Source organism: Syzygium oleosum, unplaced genomic scaffold (assembly GCF_021117445.2).
Source record: "Syzygium oleosum isolate NSW1041296 unplaced genomic scaffold, Sole_v2.1 Sole_v2.19, whole genome shotgun sequence".
In the NCBI taxonomy this organism is placed as follows: Eukaryota; Viridiplantae; Streptophyta; class Magnoliopsida; order Myrtales; family Myrtaceae; genus Syzygium; species Syzygium oleosum.
Genome location: NW_026607503.1, coordinates 5,163,591 through 5,179,931, shown reverse-complemented (window position 1 = coordinate 5,179,931; position 16,341 = coordinate 5,163,591). Strand labels below are relative to the sequence as shown.

At 39.2% G+C, this 16,341-nt stretch overlaps 2 protein-coding genes across 13 annotated transcripts; both read left to right on the top strand.

Annotated features, from left to right (window-relative positions):
• The first annotated feature begins 1,011 nt into the window (after positions 1 to 1,011).
• Positions 1,012 to 9,815, top strand: LOC115674017 (uncharacterized). Of its 9 annotated transcripts, none has more exons than XR_008818474.1 (8): positions 1,012 to 2,001; positions 7,043 to 7,348; positions 7,546 to 7,662; positions 7,956 to 8,036; positions 8,173 to 8,226; positions 8,298 to 8,356; positions 8,493 to 8,614; positions 9,252 to 9,815. XR_008818474.1 is itself a non-coding variant. In XM_056320008.1 (6 exons), exons 1-5 carry the CDS (start codon positions 1,137 to 1,139, stop codon positions 8,199 to 8,201), a joined length of 1,404 nt encoding a protein of 467 aa, XP_056175983.1. In that variant the 5' UTR covers positions 1,012 to 1,136; the 3' UTR covers positions 8,202 to 8,226; positions 9,252 to 9,815. The 9 variants fall into 9 exon arrangements, 1 of the variants encoding a protein (XP_056175983.1); XR_008818470.1 differs by having other exon boundaries at positions 7,540 to 7,662; positions 8,324 to 8,356; positions 8,531 to 8,614; XR_008818469.1 differs by having other exon boundaries at positions 7,540 to 7,662; positions 8,324 to 8,356.
• Positions 9,816 to 12,136: 2,321 nt separating this feature from the next.
• LOC115674015 (RHOMBOID-like protein 9, chloroplastic) lies at positions 12,137 to 15,617 on the top strand. 4 transcript variants are annotated; one of them, XM_030596315.2, is made up of 8 exons: positions 12,137 to 12,304; positions 13,015 to 13,184; positions 13,269 to 13,594; positions 13,851 to 14,067; positions 14,166 to 14,331; positions 14,657 to 14,827; positions 15,007 to 15,161; positions 15,265 to 15,617. In XM_030596315.2, the coding sequence occupies exons 2-8, from the start codon at positions 13,021 to 13,023 to the stop codon at positions 15,500 to 15,502; spliced, it is 1,437 nt and encodes a 478-aa protein (XP_030452175.1). In that variant the 5' UTR covers positions 12,137 to 12,304; positions 13,015 to 13,020; the 3' UTR covers positions 15,503 to 15,617. The 4 variants fall into 4 exon arrangements, with proteins under 4 accessions (XP_030452175.1, XP_030452174.1, XP_030452172.1 ...); XM_030596314.2 differs by lacking the exon at positions 12,137 to 12,304 and adding an exon at positions 12,336 to 12,353; XM_030596312.2 differs by lacking the exon at positions 12,137 to 12,304 and having other exon boundaries at positions 12,360 to 13,184.
• The last annotated feature ends 724 nt before the right edge of the window (positions 15,618 to 16,341 follow it).

Here is a 16,341-nt window from a genome sequence, read left to right as displayed (position 1 = left end):
TGGAGGGGAGATGAGACGATATGAAAAAGAGTGAGAGCAATTAAAAAGCAGACCCGAATTGCTCATCAAAGAATGCGTCCTTTTGTAGAGAATTTGTCTATGTTAGCTTACTTAGGTTAAATTCTTTAATGACATGGAATGTCCACGTAGGTACAGTAATGGCCATTTTGCACGTTTAATTAATGGTGATAGATTTGGGACAAACGTAAAAGTTGGGAGATTTTTATGAGACAAAAAAAGTTTCAGGTAAAATTGGAACTAGACTTAAAATTGGAGGTTTTTTTGGATATGGGTTAATGACACAATAGTCCATGAACTTTTACTTTATTTAATATAGTTCTTGAACTTTAGCCTACTGTTCAATGTGGTCCCTGAACTTTTAATTTATTTAATGTGGTCCATGGACTTTTGCTACATATTCAATGTAATCTCTGAACTATATGAAAATGTTTAATGTAGTCCCTGAACTTGAATTAATGAAGGGACTACATTGAATATTTTCACATATTTCAAAGACTAAATTGAACATGTAGCAAAAGTTCATAGATAACATTGAATAAATTAAAAGCTTAGGAACCACATTGCATATTATATTAAAGTTCAGGGATAACATTGCACATTAAGTTAAAGTCCATGAGCCACATTGAAAAAATTAAAAATTCATAAATCACATTGTATATTAAGTCAAGATTGATGGACTGTTTGCTTGATTTTCCTTTTTTTTTTTTTTGTATATTGGGCCTATGATTAATATAGAATTATCATAGGAAATTTAGTGCCAGAAAATTTGCTCAAATTTAAAAAAAATCTCTTCCCCATGAAAGGAGAAACTTGCAAAGCTTATCTCTCTCTCTCTCTCTCTCTCTCTCTCTCTCTCTCTTATTATTAAGCCTCCCCAATTTTCAGATTAGAGAATGACTAACGAGCACGACAAACACTAATCACCATGCTTAACACAATTAAATAATAATTAATAAACGACCTTGGATCTCCCACCATTCTCAGCCTTAACCCCAGACGACCGAACCATCAACCATCAACCTTCAACCATCTCCTCTGCAACCTGAAAGAATCAGCATCACCAACAGCTAAGAACTAGAAGAGCTCCACCATCACCAGTCCCCTCTCGAGCTCTCATGGTGGTCGTCCAGGCCTCCAAGCTGACCATCCCCGACCTCTCCCTCTCCCACTCCCCGGCCATCGCCGCCGTCCTCTACGACCCCCACTCCCTCTCCCTCGCCCTCATGCACTCCGACTCCTCCTTCTCCCTCTACCCCCGCCTCTCCCCTCTCTCCCTCCCCTCCTCCTCCTCCCTCCCCCCGCCCCAGGCCCTCGTCCCCCCTCCTTCCTCCTCCTCCGCCTTCCTCCTCCTCCGGCAGCGGGAGGACGGCGCCGGCGGCGACTCGCGGTCGCGGGTCGTCTTCCTCGTCTCCGGCCCGCACCGGGGCGGGTCCCAGATCCTGCTCCGCTTCTACGCCCTCCGGGGCGGCGGCGGCGGCAAGTTCGCCAGGGCCCGAGTGGTTTGCAAGCAGAAAGGCCTCAGCTTTGACCCCGGCTCGGGGGTCGTGTTCGATAACCGTCATGGGGTTTCGATTAAGGTTTCTGGGTCGACCAATTTCTTCGCCATGTACTCGATTTCGAGCGGCAAGGTATGGGTTTTCGCGGTCAAGGCCTTGGGAGATGGGGGTAGTGGTGGTGGGGGTGATGATTGGGGGGCTTTGGAGTTGATGAGGTGTGCGGTGATTGAGTGTTGCAGGCCGGTGTGGTCCATTAGTTTTTCTTTCGGGTTGTTGGTTTTGGGGGAGGAGAATGGGGTTCGGGTTTTCAATTTGATGGCTCTTGTTAAGGGAGGAAGCAAGAGGGTCAGGAATTCGAATTCGAATGGGAAGCTCGGTAATCAGCGGTTGCCTAATGGAGTGACTGCCAGTGGGATTGCGGGAAATTTGGAGAATGCTCGCAATGTTAGTTTGGAAGGGAAGAATGATAAGCACCCTGCATCTGGTGAGTGGCTTTTCTTGTACTGTTTTTTTTTTTTTGCGAGAAAGATGTTGCGTAGATGGTTTTTCATTATATTTTAGCTCTTTTGTATTCAGTGTGGTTGTTAGTATGATTCTGCTTGCACAATAACTGTTTCAAAGTGCGGTTTACTTAGCAGCTATGATTTGGTATATGCTCCAAACTAGAAGCTGTTCAGAGAATGTCCTACGATTAGCTTAACTTAATAAGTCAGCTTTACGTTTGTTGTAATGTCTTTTAGACATTAAAGAGGTCTTAGTCCATGACAACTGTAGAAAGTTAGAGAAGAAGATTTTAGAGACTGAAGTAGAGGATAAGAATGGGTTATGAGAGGAGTGAGAGATAAACTCAGAGGAGGAGTAAGAACAAGATGCGGAGAGAAAATCTCCGCCATTTAAATAATGTTGGCTTTCCATTTGCAACAGATGCTCCTGTTACGTGCTGAATTATGAAACACAAACTGCTAATCAATTCACTAATGAATTATGACTAACTGCTTACAGAAACTTAACTAACGTTCAATGCATGTTTTTCCCCAAGTAACTAGGTATTCCTAACTCAAGCTACTACATCATCATTCTTCATCAGTTTCTTAATTGTGCCATGCATCAATCTTATCACAGCATCTGCTAACTTCCTCTTGCACTTCATTTTCACTGAGTCTGAGTTGTTATGTTAGTTAACAATTTAGGAGGTGTCTTTCTTAAGGTATTTCTCCTTGTTTTCTTTCGGAAGTTTACTCATCTAGTCATGAATCTCCATCGTGAAAACTACTGTCGAATTTGTATAGTGGTTCTGTCTCGGGAAAGGATGATCAAAAGAAAAGTGAACACCAAAAGGATCATTGACTTTGGAGATTTCAACAACTGCTGATTATCTTCTTCCACCTTCATAAATTGATTGTGTTTGCAAGAATACAGACCTTTTCCTCTACAAATGGACCGAAATTCTCCTCATTTATTCTGGAATATCTTTGAAATGTAAATCCCCTGCCTCCATTAAATACCTCATTTACTTCAAATTCTGAGTTTAAATGAAGATTTTCACCTTGTTGTTGAGAGCTTACCAAAGCTCACCCTTGAAGTGGGGTCTTCTCCAATCTAGAGGATCATTCACCTTTTGGGCTGAAGTTAGAGCGAGCGGCTTGGCTCAACTTTATGCATAGATCTCTCTTTGGTTATACTTATGAAATAAGTGGCAACGATGGTGCAATGAGAGCCTTTTGTCGTGAATGTCTAAATAGTACAAACTACTCCATGGTTATCTTTGCTTTGGAAAGAAACACTTGGAATTAGGCTCGGTCAACTGTAATGTGCATTATACATGAAGAATATCTTCTAGTTGAGATGATCCATCGACCTAAGATGAAGACAAAAGTCTATCTAGTTTATTTAATTATTCAGTTAGAACTTTAACTGTTAATTGAGCAGATAGCAACAACCATTTCATCTGTCATGCGTAGTTATAATTTAACAATGGATTTACATCATTCATTAATGGAAATTTTTTGATGTAGCGCGTAAAAGCTCTCTTGTTATTCGCTGTTGAAAATTCTTGTTTAGGCAGTTCACACCATCCGTTTATAGTGTAATAGCATATTGTTCTGTGGAACTAAGGTCCAAAATAGGGAAGGAAAGGTGTTTCCGCAACTCCACCACTCAGTCCATTTTATTCCACTTAATCCCTATCTCTTGGCCACATATTATGCGAAACCTTTCTTACTGTTCCATGAACTGATTTCCATTTCATCATGGGCACATTCATCTTTTTCCAAAAATTGTCTTTGTCATTTGATTCGATAGCCTTCCATTAGATAGGAAGTGATTTGATGAATACTATTATCTCTTGAGTGGAATATTAGAACGGAAAACTTCACTAGATAATAAACTATAAGTTCTACCAGAACTAATAACATTCGAGATTATGTAGGTTTAGCCATATGTTTCTTATCCTTAGGAGGGCTTCTTCCAATAGCAGGCTCTTTCAAAGAACTCCAATGGCATTCAGGTCTATACTTCTTGGTTTCAATGGACTCTTTACGAGTGTTGTCTCTATCCACTAATATTTAAATCTAATCATGTTATTAATGATTGGACAAATCCGAGAGAAAACTCCTCACTGTGAAATTGTAGAAGATCCCCTTTAAGATCAAACAATTCCTAGTATGTGATAACATCTACTACACTAGGAATATCAATGAGCCCGATCATTGAAATTGTTCAGGATGCCCTCTTTTAGTTCCAATGGTAAGTTGTAATGCATATGATTGATCTCTACTAATTAATCTAGTTGTTTCTGAGAGCTTCTTTGTAACATGTATATGAAGCCATCTCATTTTTGAAGCAGAACTTTTGACAATTCTTCAACTACTTAATATTTCAAATCAGTTGCTTCAATACCTTCAGCAGCCTGGAAAGTGCTCTGATATTATTTGATACGTGTGGAAATTTTGGGAAGATTCAGGTAATGAAATAGATGAAAAGGATGGAGAATGAAGGACAGGAGAGAAAAAAAATAAGAGGAGGAAGAACTAGATCAAGAGACTAAATATCTTTCTGTTTTTCTGATGTTTGAGATCCGGATTTCAACACTTTCTCGTTTTATATACGTGATTACACTACGATTACTAACTGACTCTCTAGTTTCTTGTTTTGCCTTTGGAGAATAAAAGGACTACTCTTCTGAACTTAACATATGCGAAATTTGCATCTTTTTCTGCAAGTAACGTGACCATGTCGCTTCCTAAGTCTTAACTTCAGCTGTTTCATCGTCAGTCTTGATCGGTTGCTTCAGTTCTGCCATGCATCAGTCCTACTGATACTTAAATTTTTTTCACTTTCTAGAATGTTGCTGTTTGGTGAACTCTGATAGAAAAGACGACATGCCTTAGTTCCTGGCAACGTTAATGTTGATGGCTGATTAATCCCAGCAGTTGCAAACATTCAGGTTTCTTCTTCATAGTGCATTGGTCCACTTTAATCTAGACTTATTGCCAGTCATCTAGTGTACGGGAAAAAACACTGAGATTTTACATGTCATCTCACCTATCATTCCAAGGCTCCATGATTGTCTTATAAGATAAGCTGTAAATTTTCCATAACACCCCCTATTTTGAAGTTCCTGTTTGTATGGAGGTGCCTTTATGTGTTAAATGCTTTATTTATATGGTGTTCTATATGAGGGAAGAAACTTACAAGCTAGTTCTCTTTGAGTTTTCTTCAAGTTGGTACGAAATATGCGATGGAGTGAATGTCTAGTAATTATGCTGGAAAAGCTAAGTCTTCAGGAGAACATGCTTTTGCTTGGATAACTGAGCATTAAGTTCGTGATGCTGGTGAAATTGTACATCCATATGTGTGCAAAGAACTGCGAACTTGGATTCGCTTTCAGTCAACCGTGTGATACTGTTATAATGTGCTGCATGGAAAAAAACCAGTCTGACCTTAACTACCAATTCCTAGACTATGTTAAACAGTTTTTTTCTTTCCATCACAGGTAAGATTATCTCACCTCTCTTGCTTTGATTGTTGTCTTTGATTGTTTAATAGTTGGTTCTGTGGTATTTTTTTAGGTGAATGACCATGTAAGGCTGCTCTCTCTTTGCACTGTAAAATAAAATTAGTTCCACTCTCTCCTGTGAATATGTAATTTGAGCGCTCAGGGGTGCTTGTTTTGAGCATGATTCCTCTTCAAGGTTGTTTTATAGGTGTCAATGCACTGCTCTATTTTGTGTGGTCCTTCTCATCATTTTCAGCTTACTTGCATTTCTTAGTGATTTTACGTAACTCTAACTGCCATGAGATACTACGATTATGTCAAACTTCCTTTTCATCTCTTGTCCACGCCAGAGTGAGTATTTAACCTTTGGGCAAGATTATACAATAAAAAGCCTGAGTCACCTATCAAGAAAGACAATCATAAGAGGCCTGTATTTTGGTCTCTGTTTCAATTGTACCTCAACTGTTTTATCAAAATGATGCATGTATCTAAATTAGTACTAGAGCTTTTTTTTTTTCTTTAGTTTTTTCTATTTCCATTAGAAAATCTACTTGGTCAACTTAATCCAGGCATTCAGTCATATGCATGGATATTTGGTTGTTGGAAGCATGTGCCCTTGATTCTAACTTGGTTGATCATATCTCAATATGTTGATCCAGCCAGTCAACCATCAAAACAACAAAATTAAGTCCTATCTCACCAAGTAAGGTCAACAATATGAATCATTCTTGACCATTGACTCAATTTTGTATCAAGTCTTCTTTAAGTTCGAAATGTTTAATATTTCATATATTTCCTTATTTCCATGCCTTTTAGGTCTCCTCATCCTCCCTTTTAGATTGAGTATATATCTCCACTGGAGCATCTGAAGGACTACGTTCGAACTGACTAAACCATTTTAAATGAGCTTCTATTATCTTATTCTTGATTGGAGTCACAACTAGTTCTCCTCGAATAGAGTTCAAGTTCTTATTTTAATTATTTTCATCTTCTCATAAGATTGATCATTTGCTCCAATGGCTGGATTTTTCAATCTGTCATGGGTTCTGTTACTAGAAATAATAATCATTTGTACATGCAAGTAGCATGAATAATGAAATAAACAGCCAATTTGGTGTTAATTATTAACCGTAGACTATCAGATGCCAGATTTGAAGTTCTTATTGAAGTATTTGCATCTTGTCATAAGTTTTAGAAGATAGGCTAGATTGGAATTATAAACCAAAGAACAAGCTCTTATCCTTAGCTTATCTACCATTGTTTTGCACAGGTTTTGTCGGTGTATAACTGGCTCATGGAATGAGACTCATATAATTGATTTCCTCTAATGGTTCTTTTCATCTCTTTCCAGATCTCTGCTTGTGTGTCGTTGAGTGTGCTGCCTTTTTTTTTTTTTCCTTTTCTTTCCTTTTTTTGAAGAAAGACTTAATACATGGACTATTAGATTATGATTGATTTTATTATTTATCATGTTTTATATTGGCTGTGGTCTTCCTAATAAGCTACAAAAATGTATTATTACTTGCAGTGAAACAGTCAACAGTCAAGTTAAAGCAAGAAGCCAATGATGGGGGTTCTTGTTTTGTGACATTGAAGAGCAAGGATGGTGTAGACTCAACTTCTATGTCCACACCAGTGATGTCACTTAAAGCGCTTTACATCCAACCTTTGTCCCCAAGATCCTTCATTGTTTTGGATTCAGTTGGAGATTTACACCTTGTATGCCTGCCGAAGTCCAAGGCACCCACTGCTTCTGATGTTAATTTCCATTTGAAGCATATGCCTCATGTCATGAAAGTGCACCACTTGACTGCTTTTCCTGATATTACAATGAGTATGGTGCTCTCTCTCGTTAATATGATGTTTTAGATGCGAAATGTTGGGAACTGCATTGTGATTTCTGCCTGGTTTCTCTTAGAGCCAAGGTAGTAAGCTGGTGTAGGTTTTAGGTTCTTGGAAAGTAGTGTCCTTGATTAATTTGTCACTAAGCTCTATCATTTTTTGCATAACAATGAAATATTGTAGGTTCAGGAACTATTTGGATAGATGATGGATCTAATACTGTGCACATGATGGTTGGATTTGACATGGAGGCTAATGATGCAAATGATGGAAATCAGAGTCATGAAAGGCTGATGCAGATTTCAGGTTTTCATTACATACAGATTTTAGATTGTCTGCTGCTTCCACTTTGTATTAACCGAAGAAGATGGGCTTTTACATCTGACGAGTATGATGCATGCCTCTCGTTTCATTAATTTTTTTAAGCTATGTAGTGTAGCACTTTGTTTGGAACTTATTGCTTGCCTTTTCTTAATTAACGATAGTCATCTGATTCCCCCATTTGAGCAATGCTTTTTATTGTGTCCATTTCCAATTTCTTCTTTTATTGATACCAATGTAGGGGTTGGATAGTTACATATATTGTTTTCTTTTGCTAGTTGTCCAAGCAATTTTTACGAGTGAAAAGATTCAAAGTGTCATTTCCCTGGCATCAAATGCTATTTTGATTCTTGGACAAGGTAATCTTGATCTTTCTTATATTTACTGCAAGAGTTATCCAAAGAGACAATTAGATTAGTCAAGTTAAGCTTAGCCATGTGATGGATCGGTTCTCTAGCCCGTCATTTCATATGGTCCATTCTCTCTGTTGTACAGGAAGCCTGTATGCATATGCCATTTCCTAAGTCGCTCATGAGTAATTTTTACCTGGTGAGCCACTCACATATTCTGGATTCCCTTGTTTTCACCTTGCTGCCATAGTTACGCTCATTAATTTTCAGGTCCCTGGCTATGTGCATGTTTTAAGGTTCTGAATGGTTCCTGAACTGATGTTTAGAATGTAAGTGGCTTTAAATTGCGTGACCTTCTGTCTTTTTTGTTTGGTTTGAGTTACTTATGGTACCTGATCTGTGATGGTAAAACTGTCGCATTTTAGCACTGTGTGATAAAATTCACTGGATTCACTCCAATTTCAGTTGGTCATGGTCCTATTTCTGCTGTTTGCTGGGCGTAGATGTCTGGTTGTCAAAATTGGGAGCTGCAGCATTCTCATGCATCTATATATTTTAAGGACCTTGAGAAGACTGAGCTCTTAGAGGTACATACAATTTTGATTATACTCAATGGACTGAGGATTCTGAATGTGACCTTTATCTGGATATTGTTTTGGAATAATTTGTGGCTTCAGGGTTATGTGGCATAGAATATATCAGGAAAGTCTTAAAAAGAGGGAGAATGTTTTTTTCCCGCATGTACTTTACAATTGAACAATTACCTCAAGCTCATTTATATAGCTTATATCTTATTTGCGCCTCCTTGAAGAGATGTTTATCAGAACTTACACAAAAGATCAGCTTTTTCCCCTTAGAAAGCCCTTTCCTCCGTTAGGTAGTTGGCGTGCAGTTCTTTCCTTTCATAGCAGAGCTTTAGAATTTGGTAGAGTGACCACCAGTTTCATAACTTGCAAAAGGGATTATGTAGTCAAAAAACATTAGAGGATGGAACCATTTGTGGAATTCTGGTCCTCTTTCGAAATAAATCAAGAGGGGAGAGAGCAGAAAGGGATATGTATTTTAGTGGTAATATAGAGGAATTTTGATACCTCATGATGCGAACTTCTGACTATGTATTCTCAGTTGAACAATTTGTTTTGTGAGAACTTTGGATGTGATTGAAGGACTTGTATAACTGTGATCACACTGAACTACTTCTTGGCTTCTAATTCCTCAAAACAGGTACTTTTATCGCTACCACTTTCCTTTGTGAAAGTACAGGTGCATGGACCGGTTAATTGCCCATAAAGGATTTCGAAATTTGGATCTCTGATGATTGAAAGCATCAAAGTGGCATGCCATGCTTCTGTGTGCTCCTGGCTGCAGAATCTACCGCTTTGCTGTTCATGTTTATGGGCACTTGCAGAGGTTGCACTTCCATCTCTTCACCTCGGAGGTTGCGCTTGCAGAGTCTATATGCTTGTCCATCAGATGAAAGGTGTGCGATCGATGTGAGGTCAGATAGACTAGAGGTCCCTTTAGTCGCTATTATGTCAAAAACAGGATGAGGGTCCAATGCATATATTCCGCCTTCTGTACGCAGAGGCTTTAAGGCTCGTCCGCACCGGCGTATCTTCGACTTGGGTTGGTCTTTTCTCCTTTACAAGAATCGCATGCTCTTAAGTTGAAGCGGGACCATTCTTAAGTTATGTAAACAGGAGTCAACGCCATTTAGTGTTTTGAGTGGTCGATCTGATGCTGCATTGCTAATTCTCTATGTTAATGGAAATTGCGTTTCTACTAGTAGGTTTGCTTGCAAAAAATGTTCTGCTAACCATGAGAAGCCACCTTAGCTTGGCCGAGTTAAAAACACGATGCAGAAGTTTATCTCAGAAGAAAGCTGCAGTTGATATAGGGTCATCTTGTTATACTAGCAGCATTAATGGCTAAGCTTTTCACTAGTTTTGAATCTTCTGGTAAAATTTTCTATTGAACGGATCTATCCGAACTCTAAAATTTGGTTAATATAAAATTATAAGGAAAGACAGAATAGGAACCGTGGAGTTGAGAAAATTGCATCATCACAAGTGTTAATTCGTATGTACAGAATGTGATCGAGCTATGACCCTTTCAATTTATACAATCTAAGTGTAATAAAGTTCTAAACCTTACATATTTGATTAAGTCGCAACATTTTTGGGAATATGCAATTAAGTTCTAAAATTTATGAGTGCAATTAAGGATATGATGGGTAATTTCTCGATGAAGTAATTCAAGCATTAAGGTAAAACTCGAAGATTTTAATGAACGTCAAAAGGCTTAAAGGCCAGCGTTAGCTCTCTCTAGTTTAGTTTCAACCTTTGAGTATTTTACCTTGTTACTTTTTTTGTTTTTTGGTCTGCCAGGTATAATCCTGGACTTTAGAGCTCTTGAGGAGCTTAGAGGGCTCAACTAACTGGGGAAACCTTATAAACCCATAAATCCCCATATTCGGAGAATGGGGGTTCAAATTCCCCACCTTCCCATTCCCATGTGGGAATTTTTCCTTTAAACCTTAGAAGAGCAGCAGTATATATACAGGAAATGACTTCACTAGAAGTCCTAAGACTTGTTATATCGATTCAATTGAGTGCTAAAGTTAATACCGTTTAACTTACAAATGGAAAATATCGATGTGGCGTATTTTAATATTTTCTTTTTCCTACGTGGTGATGACGTGACTAAATTATGCAACATAAGACTCAAACGACCTTGTTTCGACCCAAATTTGATTTCTAATACTAATTTTATTTAAATTAAATTTAACAAACAGCCCTCCCCGTTGTCGCCGCACCATCCTCCTCCTTTTTTTTTTTCTTTCTGTTTTTTAATATTTAGCTTATTTTAAAAAATTAATATAAATAAAATTAGTATTAAAATTAAAAAGCCACGTCATCGCCATATAGGATAGATAAATAATATAAAAAGCCACGTCAGCATTTTCCGTTAGCCAAATTGGATGGTGTTAACTTTATGACTCGATTGAATCAATTTGATAAGTTTTAAGACTCAATTGCACTTTTTGCAAGTCTTATGACTCAATTGCACTTTTATGGCAAGTTTCAGGACTTATAGTGAACATATTCATATTAACATTTAAAGTTGTCCCACATTGGAGTTCCCCTCCCGGTAGCGTAGCTCTTAACCTGATGCAATCCTGAAATTAGTCAACACCCACCTCAGGTATTTGGACCCTTATTGTCTGTTAGCAGGTTATGTGGTGTTTAGATTAATTTTATTAGTTTTATTTTGGTAAAAGAATTCAAACGTGACTTACTGAAAGCGCTTTAAGCCCGTGGCAGTCGTTACGTGCGGGATAAAATGAATATATATTCAGTTCAAAATGGTGATAACTTAACCAAATCATTAAGCCCATGACTATGTTAAGTGGATATGGAACGCTAGATTCTTCAGACTTGTGGCTATAACATGGTGCATCACCGCGCGCAAACTAAAATCACCTGCTTGAACTAGAAATGACCATAGTCGGGGCAGCCCACAACAGGGGACGGATTCAAGGTGCGAGCTACCGCCTTACTTAGATACTGAATTTCTTCTTCCATTTTAGGGAATGTCTGCTTGTCGACTTGCATTGACCTCTTGGACTCTGGTGCCGTAATTCTTCCTGAGTGTTGCAATCGGGCAACATCTCATGTCTAACTTTCGTGCTTTAAATTTACGTCCATCCGTCCAATCCTATCGAGAGGACCCGACACGCCCAAACTAAGAAATTCAAAAGGGATCACTCCAATTTCAGTTCCAAGAGAGTTGGGATCGTGACAGAATCAATTTCGACACTGTCCTAGCTCTCTGTGGTTCGCACAATCAAACAAGAAGCAAATTCACATTCTTTTCCCGAAGTGCTTCAGATGAATGTGTCGTGTACGTTCGTGTGGAAGATCCCCAATTGAAATCCTTGGTGGGGTCAAGTGTTGATAGGCTTCACAGGCTTAGGTGAGAGCTTGAGATTGTGGCCGAGATGTGGCAACATCCCAATGGTCCAACAGAGATAAGGCTGGCTCACAACTGTAAACAGAAGCTCCCCCATCTCAACCCTCAAGTCGATGCTGTTCCTTTCAAGCTTCAGTCCCACGTTGCATGTCGTTTGTTTTTCTTTTGTGTTTGGTTTTTGTTTGACGCTTTCAGAGACATCAAAAGACTTCCATCAATAGTACACAAGTACATTTGTCACAGGTTGTAGGGCTGTGTTGCTAAATTCCTTCCCCCCAGCTCTGAACCGAGACCACCCTGATAAGGTAAAAACATGGCAAAAATTCCCTCTTCTTGGTGTTTCATGAGTTTTGGGTTCCATTTTCTTTTCCCTTCTCCTTCCTTTTTTCACTTATCTGTGCGCAAGTGCTTCATCTTCCATCCTATTTAGTTCTTATATCTGTGTTATAGTTCTGATTCTTTTTTTGTCTGCTTGGTTAAACATTAAGATAATATGAAGTTTGCATTTCGTTTGATGGGCTCGAATTACTTCACTGAGATGAGCAAACAGAAACAGAATGTGTTCTTTGTGGTGACTGAAATAGCATTTGTGTTCACATCCATGGGCTGCCCAGAAATTTAGCTGCTTCGAGCACATGTTACGGAGAATCAGTTGTCCAAAAGCTTGAAATATGCCTGTTGGTTTTGAGAACTACATCTAGAAGCATTACTGTCTTAAACAATGATCGACTGATGTTAGAAGTCTTTTATTTCTTTCACTTTGCTATTATTCCACATGATGAATTGTCACATGGCAATAACTGTCCTCTAGTTTGTTTAAAATAATCCTTCGGTTGAACTGCTATTCGTCACATCAAATGGCTTTCCTCCTCATTCTTCATGCCGAAAGTGTCATGCGCCTTCCCCTGAGCTGGATATGTTCTTTGCAGCTGTACAAAGCCGATCGATAACTATGCAAGGTGTTGTCATGTTCTATGTTGTTACTGACATCTACGATTTCAATGAATTCAATCAGGTTAACATGGCTGTGACGCCAATACGTTACAAGATACCGTACATTGGCCGACCTCCATTGACCTGGAATAACCCAAGACAGTGTCATGGGCTGTTTATGTGTGACCACTGTTCCATGGTAGATGGTTCGAGATGGAGCTGTTCTGGTGCTGTTGATACCAACAGAGGAGGGTAAGTCTTGTATCCAAGATTCGTATATAGAGATGACAAGAAACAAGGAAGAGACAGAAGTACACTAATGCATCAGCCTTGCAGGTCTCTGCAAAATGAGAAAATGCTCGGAGCATCCTTTCTACAACGAGATTATTGGGCAGAAAGCCACCCAAAACGCCTTTGGAAGAATGCCACGCACAGGAAACCCAAACATGTCACGTGTCATGCTTCCAGGGATAGTAGTGAGAGCCAATTGAGGGAACTTGATTCTTATTTTGGCAAACTTGGTGATGTAGACAAGCCTGTCTTGGATGATTCTAATGTAAAGATTGAAGCGCTTGCAAAAAGTGATGTTTTCAAGTCGCTAAGGGAGCTGGACTTGCAAGATGCTTATCTTGACAAACTCAAGGAAGAAAACGGTATGTCAGGTATGTGTGATTGCTTATTTTTTATTCCAACGATCTGGTGGTGAAATTTATTGGCCAAACTTAAATGGAAGAAACTAGTAGATGTTTCAGTTATGCTACTCATTGCAGAAGTTGGGTGAGCGGGAATTCTCATATCTGTACACATTTGTTTGATGACCGCAATTTACTTTTCTTATTTATATTGCCAGAGTTTTCTTTATTCGACAAATTATTTTCATAAAGAAAGGACAATTATCTAACATCTATGCACGTTCAGATACCAACTCCAGAGACTGTACATCATCAAGTCCCCAGGACGAGATCACAGCCAAAAGTGATCTTACGGAAACTCCATTCCGTCTCAAAGAAGAATCTAAAATAGGTTATTGGAGGAAAACGAGAGTCCGCAATGAACTAAGTCAAATAAGGGATGAGAATGGGCAGAATTCTCAAGTTTTACCAAACTCTGATGACACTTCAGATCTTTACTTAATGTAATGCCCTGGTCTCTCCAAAGTTCATCTTCCAATATGTAGTGTTATTTGGCAGGGAGTTCGTTGTCTAATGAAACCCTTCTGTGCTTTGGCTGCAGAGGCATTATAGCTTCCATAAACATCGCTGTGTTTCTGTTCGGGATAGCGAGCCCTGTCCGGAACTCAGATATGGACCTATTCTCTCTTCCGCTGCTGTATGGAGCAAAAATCAATCACCTCATCCTGACCGGAGAATGGTGGAGGCTTGTGACGCCAATGTTTCTGGTACAAGATTGAGGGTTGGTTCATTTTCCCTTCTTCAACTGATTCAGTATCCATATTTCGTAGTCTTAGTACATGCAGCAACGACACACATATTGTATATATTCCACATGATACAAACGAAGATGAAATTAGTTGTGAGTAGGCATTTAACAGTCATGAATAGATGCTAATAATCAGGAGCATAATCGTTCTTGCAGTACCCTTGTTTCTAGTGTCATAAAAAATTGTACGTCACAATGAATTTGCATGAACATTTCTGAATATTCTGTGCGGAGTTCTATATTCCATCGTGAAGATTTTTGTCAAGATGACTTTCTGAATGCAGCACTCGGGAGTTTTCCATATGGCTCTTGGTTGTTGGGCGCTTCTCACATTCGGGCCTAAGGTTTGCAAAGGCTATGGTTCATTCACATTCTTCCTGATATACTTACTTGGAGGAATATCAGGCAACTTGACAAGCTTTCTACACACGCCAGATTCAACTGTCGGTGGCACGGTAAGCATCAATAAACAACCCCTTCTCTGTCCACATTTCTGTAATTGAGAAGCCAAACTCGGATTCAGCATATATAATGCATCAGTCTTGTATAATTGTGTTGAATGCTGTTTGTGGAACTATCTACATTTTCAACTTATTGGGACTACTGTTGATTTCGTTATGATATCTCGCTGCAGGCACCAACATTTGCCATGATAGGTGCGTGGCTCATTTATCATATCCAAAACAAAGACATGATTTCGAAGGACATGTCAGAGAGTATGTTCCAGAAGGCAATACTCGCGACGGCTCTCAGCTTTCTGTTGAGCAACTTTGGCCCAATAGATGACTGGTAAGATGATCTCCAGCCACTTAAAAATATGCGCATCCCCTCATTTGCTAGCCACATGATTCTTCAAGTTCAACCCCCCATGACCGTTGCTACGGTGTTGCAGGACACACTTGGGAGCAGCCGTCACGGGCATAGTGTACGGCTATTTTACATGCCCGACCTTACAAATTGATGATGCATCTTCGACCTCTGGACAGGAAGAGGGAATCACTCTCGTTAGGCAACCTGCAAATCCTTGCAAATCGCTGCTTGTCTTCGCTCTCTTAATCCTTGTGTTGGGCTCTCTGGTTTTCTTCATCGAGCCTCCTCTAGGCACACTTGTGACCGATGACTTTGTATAAAATATGGAAGTAGTGTGATGATAAATACAGGACCGTGTTAGATGATGTTACGAATGGCAGCTGAAACTTTTGAAAGAAACAAATTCTGTAATGAATAGCTTCCGATGTTGTGTAATGTCGGACTTTCTCCGGGGAACTCCGATTGTACGGTGATGGACATTTCTCAATCTTAGTAGTGCCCTCGAAAACCATTGCTTTGCTATCTACACACAGCGGCAGCAGAAGAGAGACGCTTTCATTCGAAGGTGACGAATCATTCTCAGCGAAGGAAGAAGAACAAGAGACACCAAGTATTGCGCGGATTAAAAAAAGAGATGGAAGTATCCGGGCAAGAATGTATCAATAATGACAAAAATAAAATTGTAAAATATGGGTTATGACAAGCCCAAGAGGGAAAAGGAAAAAAAAAGGGAAAAATGTTGAAAAGTCAAAGAAGCAAAGTGGACGCCTTTTGTTTATAATGGGACAAGTGCACTATAAGTGCTAAAACTTGTCATAAAAATGCATTTGAGTCCTAAAACTTGCAAAAAGTGCAATCGAGTCATAAAACTTATCAAATTGGTTCAATCGAGTCCTAAACTTAACACCGTTAAATTTACTAACGAAAAATGCTGATGTGGCGTTGACGTATAATATTTTCTTACTTTCTTAAGACACGTGGCAATGATGTGGCATCTAACAAGCGCCACGTCAACAAAATAAAAATAAAAATTAAATTAGAAAAAAGCTATAAAAAAAAACCAACTAGCGGTTGTGGCGGTGGCCAAGCCCTCGCCGGTGGCTGCCGGGAAGGGCCGGCGGAGGTCGCCTAGGAAAAAGAAAGAAAAGAAAGAAGAGTG